The following is a 14097-nucleotide window of genomic DNA, read 5'->3' on the forward strand; positions in this document are numbered from 1 at the left end:
AGTTTAGCATGTTCCCATGCTAAATCTGAAAGGCCAGATTCTCATGTTCCCTCTGGAGATGACAAAATCTTTCATTTTTCTGTTATCCTAAAACAAACAAATATAAATATTGAGGTTTTTAAACAGAATTTAGTGTTCCTCATCAGGATTTGCTGAGCCACCATTTCTGAGGCATGTAGAATGTGTTAGCTTCTTCAACTGGTAACTACTTTTTTTTTTTTTTTTAACACCACAGAAGGCAAGAACATCTAATAGAGTTCCTTCTCTGGATATCTGATCTAAGATACCAACAGGAGAGCCAAAAAAGCACCCGTTGAAGACCTGCTCCTTCAGTTGCATGAAAGAGAGGCCTAATGAAATATCTCCTAATGGAGGGGGTACATTCACATGTAGAGAACTGAGTGACCAGAGGACCTAATCCTCCTTTAACTCCATTCTGAAAACTATATGTCTACCTTAAAGCTGCTATACATCATGAGAGGATCAGCAGTGGATGTGTTTCTGCAGGGAAAAAAGCTCGGGTGCCTTGAATAGCAAATACTTGGACTGTTCTTATACAGGTAAATATTTGATTTTACATAATTACTATCTTTTTGTGCTGCCTAACTTGTGAAAGTAGCACGGAATAGACAGTTAAGTAAAGCAGGCATCCCTATCTCAAATACCATAGAAGGATGGTCTCTTAACCCTTAGCAGCGAGAATCAGCCCTTTAAAGACAGGTCCTCCCTCCCTTGGAAGAGGGTCACACTTCAACTATTGCCTAGATAAGCTGAGTTAGTTACTCAGCAAGCAGATAGTTGCATGCTGCTGTCATGTATGAAAATCTGGAGGCGGCCTCATCCCATTGTAATGCTGAGCCATTAGGGAATGGTCAGGCACTGGGATCAGCAGCAAGTCTGTCTTGGAGCCATCTGGAACTGGCTCCGTCTGACATGGGAGCAGCTCCTGATCTCTTCTCACAGAAGCCACCACTGCAGTTGTCTCCCCTGCTACCAAAACCTGGATACGTAAGCCTCATACACAGTCTACTAATCTATCCAAGCTAGACCTTTGTCTGCTTTCCTGATCAGGAAAGAATTATGGTCCACAGCACTGAAGGCTCAAGAACTTACGCATCTCTTGGCCCTTCCTGAGAGAGATCAAAGACTTGGCGTGGATTCAAATACCACATAAACATTTGGAGAACCTTGGTGCCCTGGGAAGAGAGAAAAATCAAAGGAAGGGAAATTATGAATAGTTTAATGATTATTAGAAATAATAGTGTTCATTATTCACTATATTTGGACTAGTTTTCTTTCTTCTGTGCTTTATAAAGCAAACAAACCAAGAAAAAGACAAACTAGAAAGTGGCATAGCAGATGACTGCTCTATAGAATAGCAACCTGTCAATCTGGGCAGGGTGCACAAGCATACATATAGACTAAATTTAACAACACAGATGACTAATGGTTCATAAGAACAGGCATTTGGGGTCAGACCAAAGGTTCAGCTCCCACAGCAACCTGTTCTGCTGCCTCTCACCACCTGCAACAAGAAGAAATCTCTGTTATCCCACACCACCCTCAGCCATCCATGACAGCAAGTTGAACAAGCTTGTGGGCAAAGTCACCATCACATTGAACAGTGTCCTGCCCAATATCCAGGCAATGACGCTGCTTTGACCTCCACCGTCACCACCATGAACACTCATAACTGTAGCCCTCTACCATCTAATGAAGCAGGAGTCAAGGACTCTATGGGCTACAGCTGCCCCAATGCTCCCTCACTCAGCTCAGTGTGGCCAGCCCATCACCTAACGATAGAATTTCTGCTTTCTCAAATTCTTGGGTTCATATTCCAGGCACTCAACTTCCTTCCTTCATGTTCTGCCCAGACACAAAGTGGTGGGATCTCTTACTAGCAGAAGAGAGCTAAGAACCCTATGGGGTGAGCTTGTACTCCAAAGTAATTCAAGAATGCCTTCAGACAGCCTAGGGGGTGCAAGTCAGGAATTTTCAATAGCTCCCCCTTCTAAGGGATGGCTCTTCTGTCTGACACCTTCCCCCAAGTGGGGAACCAAGAACAGCAGTCAAAAGTGCCTAGAAAAAGGTATAAGAACAGAGAAAATAAGTGCTGTAGGTATTCTCCCAGCCTCAGCTATTTGCAGTTCTTAGAACTCTTGAGCCAGAGGGGGATACAGCACTTAAGTAGCCTTCAGGGTTTTCTCTTCCAAATCTCTCCTTCAGCCCATGTAAACTTTTAGCATCCACAACACCCTATAGCAAGGAGTTTTGCAGCTGAACTACACACTGTGAGAAGGGCCAATTTGTTTCTTTGTTTTGAATCAGAGTCTTAGCAGTCTCATTTGATATCCTCCCTAATTCTTCTAATAGAGGAGAAAGTGAGCAGCAGCTATGCTATTCTCCATGCTCTACAGGCCTCTGTTGTATCTTACATCAATCTTTTCTTTTCAACTAGAAGGCCCTGTTTATCAAAAGGTGCTCAGATTATTTGATTTTCAAGAAGTGGCAGAACTAATCTGGAAAATATTCACTTGGATAAGTTTTAATTCCAGGAACCCTAAGAAAGAAGTCTGCTGCATATTAGTCACTGAAACTTGGTTCTCTATGGTACAGTACAAGACCAGTAATGATTTTAAATGTCATAGGAATGTGTCATTTCATATTCACTAATTTCACTAGGCTTTCCTAGTAAAATTAAACCACTTTTTGGATAAAAGAAAAGTCTAAGACTTCATTGGCAATGTAAATTTTCTGTGGCAAGATGAAGTCTTCTGAAAACTTCCAAACTACCATTTTAGATTCCTTTCAAGAATCTAAGATAGGAATACAACTGCTCAAATACTCAAGTATCCATTCCATCCATCCAATTCTACTGAAGTGGAAAGGGCATTCAACAGCAAGGACCTCTTCTGAGGACGGCAGTTCAGGCATAGAGTTCTTCCTGTCTGACTGACCAAGAACTAGTCTCGTTTGCAGAAACACTGTTGTTAAACTAAAACTTTGTGACCTGGATCCAGATGATGTTCTTACCTGATTCCCTCCACTTTTTGGATTGACAAAAACCAGCAGAGGCTTCATGAGTGGAGAAGAGATAGGCTTTATCACAAATGGCCGACCTTTGTTATCCTGAGAAACAGAGCAAGAAATAGCTTTAGTACAAGCTATGTATGTTTCCCTGGCACAACACGTGGAGGAGACCCAACCTAGCTCTGCCAAAACTACCTCAGGTACTGGAAATAGTACAGCCATGTTAATGTAGTGCTCAGCTGGAACTAATTTGTCCAGCTGAGACAACTGAGTAAGAAAATAAGAGGGGGGAAAAAAAAAAAAATCACTTTGGGCCAGCACAAAACTATTTTAAAATTTTACTCAATGTTATTTCCCAAAAAAACAATTATTCACACAGCACTAAAGTGTCAGATAAAGTGCTATTTCTAATATGAACAATTTTCCAATGGAAAATAGAGTGAGATAAGCTACTTATTTCATTAATTCCATCTAACAGACAAGTTGTATCAGCACTTATTTGCAGATGATCTGCTCTTGAATTCTTGGCCTTGCCGTCCTCCTGCCTTTGAACAAATGCCACAAACATGACATGTCAATGAGAAAACTATTTGCGTCCCTACTCCCTATCCCTGCAGGACACCAGAGAGCCCAGTAGTGAGGGCACTCTCCTGGGCTGTGGCAGACACAGATTCAAGATTCTGGTCTACAGTTCTCCCACCACCCAAGTGAGGACCTTAACCAGAGAGCCCTGGCTATGCGGAGATGAGTCTCCCTCCACCTCTCCCATGAGGCTGTTGTTCATCTATATAACTAATCCACTAGACAAGGTCTTTTATAAACTACATGGTAAATCAAACCATCGGATCATTCATCTGTTTTCTCTCTCTCTGTGGCCCAATGTCAATTTTCACACAAACAGAGTATTTCCAGTACGAGATCTCCTGAGGCAGACACCCTCAAACTGGACCAGACCCTTGCATCAGTGCGCTCACTATGGATTTCACAACCCCAGTTTCACACCTCTGCTCTGCCTAGTAGAAAGCAAGGGTCTGAGCTGAGTCTCTTACATCCCAAGGGAACACTGTTTCATTAGGCTGCTGGTCCTTATGGAGTCTGGTATGTTGTTTCTTGAAAAAAGTCAACTCAGCAAATAAAACTTCTCATACAAGTTTTATCAAAACTGATCTCTTCTCACAACAAATTCAATAGCGTGGAAGTTTCCAGTGGAAAAAAATATATTAAACTCTGCAGTAAAAACCTTAAACTTTAAAGTCTGCATTTAGACATTTAAACAAAAGGAGACTGATTTCCAAAGCACTTGAATACCTACATCATTGCCTCTTTTGCTGGCTTTTCTTTTAAAAGACGTTCTCTTCTTTCGCCGTGTTGAAGTCTTTAATGAGTTCTACATCAAAAGAAAAAAGAATACATGAAAAGTAAAACAAAATTTAGAAGACAGGCCCAGACAGAGCCTCTTTACGAAGCTCTTCCATGCATGTCCACTTGGAGAATGATAAGAGTATCTGGCACATGCTCGAGATTTAAATTACATGCGCTGCATGCTTTACACTTCCACACCACCGTTTATGGAGAAAGCCACACACGGAGACCAGACTGGTGCTTTGGAACTGGAAACTTTCCCACGCTGTGAGGGGGGAAGAAGATCAGATGCTCCCATAGACTCACATAACACCACATGTTGTACCTGCCAACCCTCCCAATAGGGGTAGGAGACGCCCATTTCCCCTTCGGGGCTCCAGTCTCCTGCCCAATCAGGCTCGTCTCCTGGTATGGAGACCACCTGCATAAAGATGTAATAAAAAACATGATACATGAGATATTTTTCATGTTTTTTTTTAGGAAAGAAAACAACAAGTTTTAGCTCTGGCAACCATTATGACTCAACATAACGTAGGCCACCATGGCGTATGATGCTGGCAGTGTGGAGTCAGTTCCAGCCTATCAAGAAACTTGTGTAATCATCTGCAAAGGAACAAACTGAATTGTTAACGTTTAAGGATTTGGGTGAGGGGGGTGTTTGTGGGGTTTTTGTTTGCTTTGTTTTTAAATAACAATATCACTTAAGTACATGGAAAAAAAAACCAAAATTTAAAACTGCTTGCATTTTTGCAGAACCTATCAAAATAGAACTTGCATCAAAGCTATTCTCCAGGCTGGCGATAGCCTGCTCAGTGATACTGAACCAGAAGGCGTTCTGGTGTGATAAGAACAGTCCAAAAAAAGGGGAATTTTATTTTATTTTTTAATTATTTTAATTCACTAACTGAAGTCATACCTGCAGGAAACCCTAACCCTTTCCATATGATTGAAATTTTGTATTATAGGAAATACTGTAAATATTTTCTCAGTATTTCAACTTCTAGTCTAGCCATCACCAAGAAATAAAGTAACACGGGGAATTAGAAGAAAGTGTATTGATTTTTTTTCTAGCTTCAAGAGGGGAAGTAAGATCCACTCAGCTCATCCAAAAGCTCATTTCTGTCCTGACCTTATTCAAAAGTGTACCACTAATGAAAAAAGTCAATGATCAGAGATCATCAAATCTGTAAGCAGTGATGTCTGGCCTTAATCCTGCTTGCTTACCAACATTAACAAGAATAGCTACTAGATTCTGTTTAACACATAACAGCTACTTCCAGAATTTCAAGACTTCAGTACAACACACCAGATATGGAAGTTAATGTTTCCACATCTCTTAGAAGTTAAGAAAAACTAACAGCTATCTAACTCAAATACCTAAAGACATTGTCCTTTTTCATCCAGACCAAGAGAAGCATGCTGTAGAGCACAAGGTCCCAAGCTTTTTGTCACCTCTCAACATTCCTTGTGGACCAGGATATAGTCATGCCTTGTTGACTACTGAAAATACTGAGGACAAGACAGCTCTGCAGATCAATTACAGGACATTTGCCCTTTTAGACCATATTTTGAGAAACCACCTGAAGAAGTGTTCTTACTCTTCCTACTCTGATATGAAGTGATCTTGAAAGCATGATAAACCACAAAGACTGCGCTAACTACGGAACTGCATCAGCAATATCATCTACACCGTCTTTCATTGCCCTGCCTCAGTAATCAGATTGACTGTAGACAAAAGTCTTTATGTCAACAGAAAGGTACGGGACATTACTCTCAAAGCTGCCTCCCATGGGGGCCTTAGCCTAGTTCCTCAGCTGTTCTCTGATGAAGGATTCTCACTGGAGTGGGGCAAAACACAGGACAGAGAGAGGAGATCTAGTCTATCCACAGTCTTGCCAGCGGTCTGCTGAATGGTCACAGGCATATCAAGCCTTTTCCCTGTGCTTCAGTCTCTCCAGGTGTAAAATTCAAAATACTTACCCTGTTGGTAAAGTGCAGTGAATTCTGCTGGCAAATATTAGTCTGTAACTCAAGTTAGGTATTATGCTAGGCAAGTACTTAACTGTACCTCTGGAAGAAGTACTGTACTTGTTATTCTGGCTCCACAATGGATCGACCTAAGCCCAATGAAGTTCTTCTGGAAAGGGCAAAGACAGTTCAATAAAATCCTGACTAATTTTAAAAGAATAATTTAAAGAATGTTTAAATGTAGTTGTCATTAAATCCCACTAGAATGTGTCTGTTCTTGCCTGTGGGGTGGGAAGAGGCCTACAGCTACATTAGAGAAACAGTTTTAGTCTAAGCCTCCATTCACAATTATAACAATTTTCATTTCCACACTCAAAAAGGCACTAAAATATGCTACATCACAACTATGTTATTTCACCTTTTTTTTTTTTTTTCAAACATGCCTACACCTATAGTGTTAGGAGAACCTAAAGCTTTGCTACGATGATTGCAACTGCATGTCCATAGCAGATGAAAGGCAAAAAAGCTGCTTAAACATATGCACGTTCTCTTTGCAAACATGCAGAAGAATAACAGCCAAGAGTAGACATCAGTCTTTGCACATTGAAGAAATGGATGCATACTACCTTGTCCACATAACAAGGTGATGAGTATTTTATAAACGTATAATGTTATTCAGTGAAGTACCTGATAGCGAAGCATACCTTTAAAAGGGCACCATATGTAAATCCTAACTTGCCTCTAGAGAGGAAACCTCTCCTTTGTGGATGTCAGTTTGGCCATCTTCAAAAAGAGATTTTGCGTATTATTGAATGGTCAGTATAGTTCTCAGCAAGCTTAGCTAGACAAACAGAGGAACTGGAGTCCTTGTATGGTGTCAGAGGTGGTGGCCCTCACACCACATCTCAAGCAAATCCAATGGACCCTTTCAAACTCTTCTTTACAACATTGCAGCCTTCATTTTCAAAGGCTTTTACCATGCTGGGCTTCAAATGACTTAAATAATGAACAGCCTCTGGGAAGGTCATAGAATCATAGAATGGTTTGGGTTGGAAGGGACCTTAAAGATCACCTAGTGCCAACGCCCCTGCCACGGGCAGGGACACCTTCCACTAGACCAGGTTGCTCAAAGCCCCATCCAACCTGGCCTCAATCTTGACCATCTTCTGGTTGTTCACAAACCACCATCAGACAAGCCAGCTGCACTCCGCAATTGATGAAATAAAGAAATAAACCCACAAATATAAATATTCACTAGCACTTTTTCAAGGTCTTCAAAGGAGGAGAAGAAGAAAACACCATGTTTACTCACCTTGAACACAAAAAACTTGGAATTTTACAGTTACTGTCTCTGCCTTCCCAAACAGAAGACAGACTGAATCAGTAAGTACATCAGCCAGATCCTCCTTATTATCTACTTTTCTCCCACAACGTAAGCATATAGCAGGTCCATTCCTAGAGCTAACACCACTTGGGCTACCAGACCTCACCTATAACAAAATGGCACCAGTCAACAGGGGTGACCTGCTTTCACAAACTAGGAGATGGAATTGATTTGAACCCCAGGGAATCAGAGCTGGTATCAAAGTGCTGTTAACACAGTACAGAAACACTGGAAATCAGTAAAGAAGTTACATAAGTGGCTCACATTATGAATAATGTGGAATAGGTAATGGGAGTTTTCCATTCATGTAAATGGGTCATTACATACAGGGCTACCACCGATCCCAAAGCTATATTTGAACCATTCTGAACATTCTTCATCTTGCAATCAATTGCTTGCAAGAAGCAAAAGCTCCCCATTTAGAATGTAGGTTGTCAGCAGAGATTTGTCCTTAACCAATTACACCATGATGCTTCACTACCACAACGTTGCTGGTAATCAGAGGGGGAGCGTCCTCTTTATTCAAGCCCAATATTTGACAGGTGGTGACCCATGTTGTACAAAATAAGCATGGAAAACCATTTTTGTAGCAATAAAAAGAAAAATAAAAGTTAAAAATCAGGGGAAGGTTTTGCTACAAAAAGCCATCTTATTTGCTTAAAAGAAACAACCAACAAACAGGATGAAGTCACCACTAAAATCGATTTCATATGAGTAGGGAATTCAGTTCAGGAGTTGCCTGTGACCAATGTAAGTAGCTAATTAGAGCTGAGGAAATATTTTATAATGAAAAGGCTTCTAGCCAAATTTATTCTGATTGTGGAATATGTGAAAAGCAGATTGCTGGTTACATATTTATTTACTATCTGAATTTACAAAAATTTGTGAATATTGTGTTTGTATTCTGTGGATTGAATGCAGTAAACATTTCACAGTGTTTACCAAATGTTCGTATAGGGTGAAGAGGGTCAAAATACACAGAAGTAGAGCTGGCCAGAAACAGCAGGAGAGGAGAAAATATTTCCTGAAAAAAATAATAAATAAGAAAACAAGACTTATGCCAAAAATCTGAAAACACATCTGAAAGATGCATCAGTATTTTCTACAGCAATAAGGATGCATTCCCCAGAACTAATACTGCAATGGGTGCTGTTAAGAAGTTTCATGGAAATATGCCCATTGTCTGTGCTAAATATCATTTTGATCTATCTAATGCTTCAATTACTCAAGATAAGGTTTTTGCATGCTACTGACCATGAATTTCAAGGACTCCAGATGTGATGGAGAGGGAATATTGGATTGAAGTACTTCCTCTCCACTCATGACTCAGGCACACAAAGCTAACATTTTCTTTTAGTGTAACATTTTAAACCTTTATTTAAAAGCATTTTTCCCATGAATTATAATTAACTAGATCAGTTTTATTTTTTTATTTGAACTTTTCTGAAAAAATAATGGACAAGAAAGAAAATTCTCTAAAAATATTATAAGGAAGGTACCCTACTTTGGCCAAATGCCAAATCAAAAGAAACTTACAAGTGTCTTTTTTTTTTTTTTTTTTACTAAATAGTAAGCAAAACAAAAATTAAAAAGATCAGAGAAAGACTTCTTTTAGTAAGGTCAGACATGGATACACCTATCAAATAACACACAGGTGCTGAAAATTAGCCAAGGAGATTAAGTCCCTGCCAAGGACTCAAACAGATTCTTCAACAAGAGAGGAAAAAAGATTTCTCTGGAGGAGGCTGGAGTAAAACTAACAGAGAAAGAAGAGTGTGGGGAAAAAATACAAATGCCAAAGCAATCTTTTTTCTCAGAGTGGAGGTAGCTAGGAATCTTGCCTACTCTTTGGACCTAAAGGAGAAATAGCGCTCTCTTTGGTCGACTTTTTGATTACGCTATATGTATATTTCCCCTTCCCCCCTCCCCTCCTTGTCTTTAATATCCAGCTTGTTAGGAATGCTACTCATGCACAAATCTGACAGTCATATCCCTAGACTGGAACTAAAAACTGCGCAGTGACACAACTTGGACCTTTTTCCAGTTTCATGGGACTAACTTTGTCTTAGTGCCTTGCCTACAGCCTGAACTTCTCAGCTTCTTGTTGACAACCAGGACACAGAGCCAGAAAGCCCTGGGTCAATTCCCAAGGATGGACACACTAACATTAAGAACCACACATCACTACTCTGTAAAACCAGCGTTCCTGTCAATGGAGGAAAATTACAAGAAAACGTGAGTGGGAAGTTTGAATATCCCAGACACTATTCATTTCAGAAAAAAACCTTGTTTCAGTGTTTCTGAAATAAAACTTTTACCAGCATTTCTGACTCCCTGATATGTTCAGCGTTTGTTTGTCTGTTTCTTTCAGTTCAACCTGGAGTGAAAACAGACTTCCAAAGAAAAACATACTTCCTGCATGATGTGAATCCCCTTTTAATTTTTGGCCAGCTCTCTTTTGGATACCTTTTCTCCCTATTGTGTTCACCAGTGAATTATCCTCTTCAAGACATATCACATCCATTACAAAAGCTTTGAAGTCTAATGCTTGTTACCTGCAACTAAATGAGCACATGAGCTTACTGCTGACATTCAGCAAGCACTGATGTAAGTAAAAGACTTGACTGTTTAAACGTCCATTGATGGCAAATTCAGAGGGATGCCAGTCCAGCCACAGCCAATTCTTACTGCAGTTCAGGTGAATGTTTGTGAACAGTTTTTCCCTGTATTTGCTCAGCTCTATTTAATGAAACAGTCTTGACTGCCTACAACACGGGATTTCTTGCAGTACGCTCGCTGAACTCACAGTTACAGGAACAAATCTGAGCTGGATTTCCTCAGGAAAAAAAAGTCATGTTTGTTGCTAATCATCCCAAACAGGGAAATCTACCAAAGGGCTGGATGGTTCATAATCACCATGGATGTATGCTGGGTTTCAGGGATAGAGACAAGGTTGAACAAGCATGCCTTAGTGAAGGAGTACCGAGCGGCGAAGCCAGGTTGGCCCTGCGCAGCCATACAGCTTCAGAAACAGACATCAGCATGCAGTTACCTGAGATTTCTTCACCTTAATGATCCAGGTGGGAGGCACAATGACAGCAGCATGAGCCCCCAGGGAACATGGCTCCTCAATGTGATGTAGCATGAAACAGGTGACTTTGTTATGAAACTGGAAGAGAGGGAAAGAGTAGAGTCAATAAGGAGGCCAAGAAAGACAAAGGGGGAGCATGGAGAGGAAGAAGAGGGTGATGGTGCAAAAACTGGAGCAATGTTCCCAACTCCACCATCTTCAAGTCTTTCAAACCATGGAGTTTTAGGAACATATAACTAAAGATCATATTCCCTAGCCATGCCTTCTTACAAAAAAAAAAAAAAAAACAAAAAAAAAACCCCCCACCAAACCAAAACCAAAAAAACAATCACTCCTACTTAAATACAGATTGAAGACCACAACCTAGTTTGATGCAGCTGTATGTATTAAGAGCCCTTTGGCTATCTGAGTTAGCAGCAGCAGGGCATTGATGGGAGGTAGCCAGCAACTATGTTGTGCAGCAAGACTCTTTTCCTAGAGGACTCGTGTCAGCCAGGTGAAGTTATGGTGCCTTTGAGCAAAAGGAACAGAAATGGCAAAGCTGGGGGTGACTCACAGAGAGGGAACCCTGAGAGCCAGGAAAAACAAAATTGCTCACAGTGTGGCCACTCAGTGAAGCTGCTACCAATCTCCCTGAGTATTGTTCACTTACCGCCAGCTTGCACCAGGAACAACTGATGGCCACAATCTCTTTACTATGGAAGGAGAATTTCTGCTGAAAGCCCTAGAATAAGAAGGAAAAAAAGGATTAAATTCCTCCTGACTACAAGAAAATTTACACCTGTAACTCTTGCCAAGTAACTGTGCTAGGCTAAATCAGTTCATTGAAGTCAGATACATTGGTTCAGCCTCAAAGCTCTTAGACACCAAACAGATTTTTGGAGGATATAACAATGACAGGATTCATAGAGAAGGTTCTTCAACTGGGGCATTTTCACAAACACTTTTAAAAACACTTCTCCAAAATTTTATGCTTTTTCTTATATTTTGTAGTTAAAAACAACAGAAGAAGAAATAGAGAAGGAATGCCTTTTTTAATGGATTACTACAGACCTGACAGATTCAGATTTTCTGTTGAACAAAACATTCTCTCATTGCAGTCTTGTTTGCTCTAAATATAAACAAGAATTTGAATTTTCTTTTCTTTTCTTTTTTTTTTTTTCCTTCTGTTTTTTTAAATACTGAGTAGAATCAACTACAATGTCTGTGTGGAAACGTTCTGATTGGGAAATTAAGTTTATTGTTTTATTGAGCTGACTCAGATCAAAATCTTTTTAGTAAGTTCCAAAAAACCAAGATGGTCTGATTCAGATCAAACAGATAAAAGAAAATATTTCTTTATAGTTTTAAAGAGAAAAAAGCCCACCATTACCAGCAAATATGAGATTTTATTCTCCCACAGGAGTGTTTCATTTTGTAGAATGCAGTTTCAGCAGACATATCACTTTGCTCTAAATTCTAAGGCTGGAAAAGACCATTGGGTCATATACACCCTTCTTGCATATAACACGGGCAACAAGTGGTAAGTTACAGCCTAAAAATTTGTGTTCAGTTAAAGCTTATTTTAGCCACAGAAAGAATTGATGTGGGTTGATGGCTGCAAAGATGGAAAGTCCAGAACTTCATTGAACAGTTTGTCATAGTCACCTTCACTGCTTAGATTTCAGATTTATGGTCATCTGGATCCATTATTCATTGGCTTCTATCAAGCCTCTCTCTACTACATTAAGTAGCCCATCACTACCCAGAATTTTATAATTCAGTCTCTCTACCAAGTCATGAATTTGTAATCCAGTTTTCTTTTCGACAAGCTGAGTTTTACCTAAATCTCCTACATGCTGGGCAATGCCCAAGACCCAATGTAAAGAGTTATAATCTGATATAGTAACATCTAACAGGACATTGCCTCACTTCTTCTATAATTAAGGTCCTTCTTATCCTAGCTGCTGTGGAAAGGAACAGGAAAATGGACACCTGCAGGAAAAATGAGCCTATTAGTGCTCAGTGCAATGACAATCTCAAGCACACCAAGAAGGAGAATTAAATGAACAACCAAAAACCCATTCAGAGATGCATTGGTCTTGTTAAGTGAGGGATTGAGCTACAATCTGTCCGTACATGGTAGTTGAGGACAACCCTATCAATACTCTGAAGAGGAGGCGGCTCTACCTGTCTGCCTGCCATGCAGAAGTGCACATTGCACCTTCTTCTTCAGGTGGCCCCAGCATGTATTCAAACCAGCTTGCCAGAGGGACCACACCACCAACTAAGGCCGACCACACCAGTAACTAAGGCCTAAAGAGGCTTGTGTCACCTCTGCCTAGATTTTTTTTTTTTTTTTTTTTAATCCTTCCCCTAATGCCTCAGGTTTTACATTCAGAGAAATTCAAAGAGTAGATTCTTCATAATGCTGGTGATTTGGCATATTCAGGTTTAGTAATGGAGCATGGTCAAATGGCTTCACAAAGACAAGCTGGCCAGCTGCTTCTGGCTCGGCAGATCTAGTCTGCCATTCGGTGTGGGCACAAGAACAAACAGAGTGACAGTACGTATGACACGAGTGCTGGAACGGAGGTCTGACACTGGACGAAACGCTCTATTCTCATTCACTTATACTAGTGCTTCTAAATGTTTCTCACAAATCTCACTCTTTCTTATCCCAAAGTGTATTGAAAAAATTATTTCAGCCCCTCATGGACATGAAATGTTTTGTTTTGTTCTGCTTTGTAACAACCAGGGGAGAAATTCTTCTCTCCCAAAACCTCCACTAATAAAACCTAAAACTCAGTACATTAATTCCACAGCCCATCAGTAGTGTATTTTACACATATGGACTGAGCAGCTTGTCTGGTTCTGGATGGACTGTTTTTTCATTTATTCAGAAAGCCATTTGGCTTTTAGGGAGTCATTAGAGAAAATGATACAGCAATAAAAAGATATTAATGGTAAGTAGCAATAAAACACCACTTTTCTTCCTCAAATTGCTTTACAAATGTAAGCTAATTCTTCCTAAGGATACATGTTTGAGGTAAGATAGCAATTATTTGAAAGCTAGCTTTACAAATAAAGGAACTGATAAAATAAAGCGATGCACTGCAGGTCACAGTGAGATTCAATGGGGACTATCAGATTGAAACACTGGAGCCCCCCATATTCCACCAGAAATCATCTCTTCTGCCTTCTCTCAGTGAGAAGGAAAACTAAAATTCAGCTCTCTTGTTCCTGGGTCATGCAAGAAGGTCTTCTGCACAAATTTAGAAAT

The 14097-nt window shown here is 40.1% G+C and overlaps 1 protein-coding gene across 2 annotated transcripts in view; it reads right to left on the bottom strand.

Annotated features, from left to right (window-relative positions):
• Positions 1 to 14097, bottom strand: part of DGKI (diacylglycerol kinase iota) — a 227521-nt gene that overhangs the window by 112610 nt on the left and 100814 nt on the right. For both annotated transcript variants that reach the window (XM_050915190.1, XM_050915189.1), the window contains exons 7-11: positions 11488 to 11559; positions 10797 to 10913; positions 4331 to 4417; positions 3034 to 3129; positions 1114 to 1196 (exon numbers count right to left, since the gene is read on the bottom strand). In XM_050915190.1, the coding sequence (XP_050771147.1) occupies positions 1114 to 1196; positions 3034 to 3129; positions 4331 to 4417; positions 10797 to 10913; positions 11488 to 11559 (455 nt within the window). The remainder of the gene's footprint in view (positions 1 to 1113; positions 1197 to 3033; positions 3130 to 4330; positions 4418 to 10796; positions 10914 to 11487; positions 11560 to 14097) is intronic.

Source organism: Gymnogyps californianus, chromosome 1 (assembly GCF_018139145.2).
Source record: "Gymnogyps californianus isolate 813 chromosome 1, ASM1813914v2, whole genome shotgun sequence".
Lineage (NCBI taxonomy): Eukaryota > Metazoa > Chordata > Aves > Accipitriformes > Cathartidae > Gymnogyps > Gymnogyps californianus.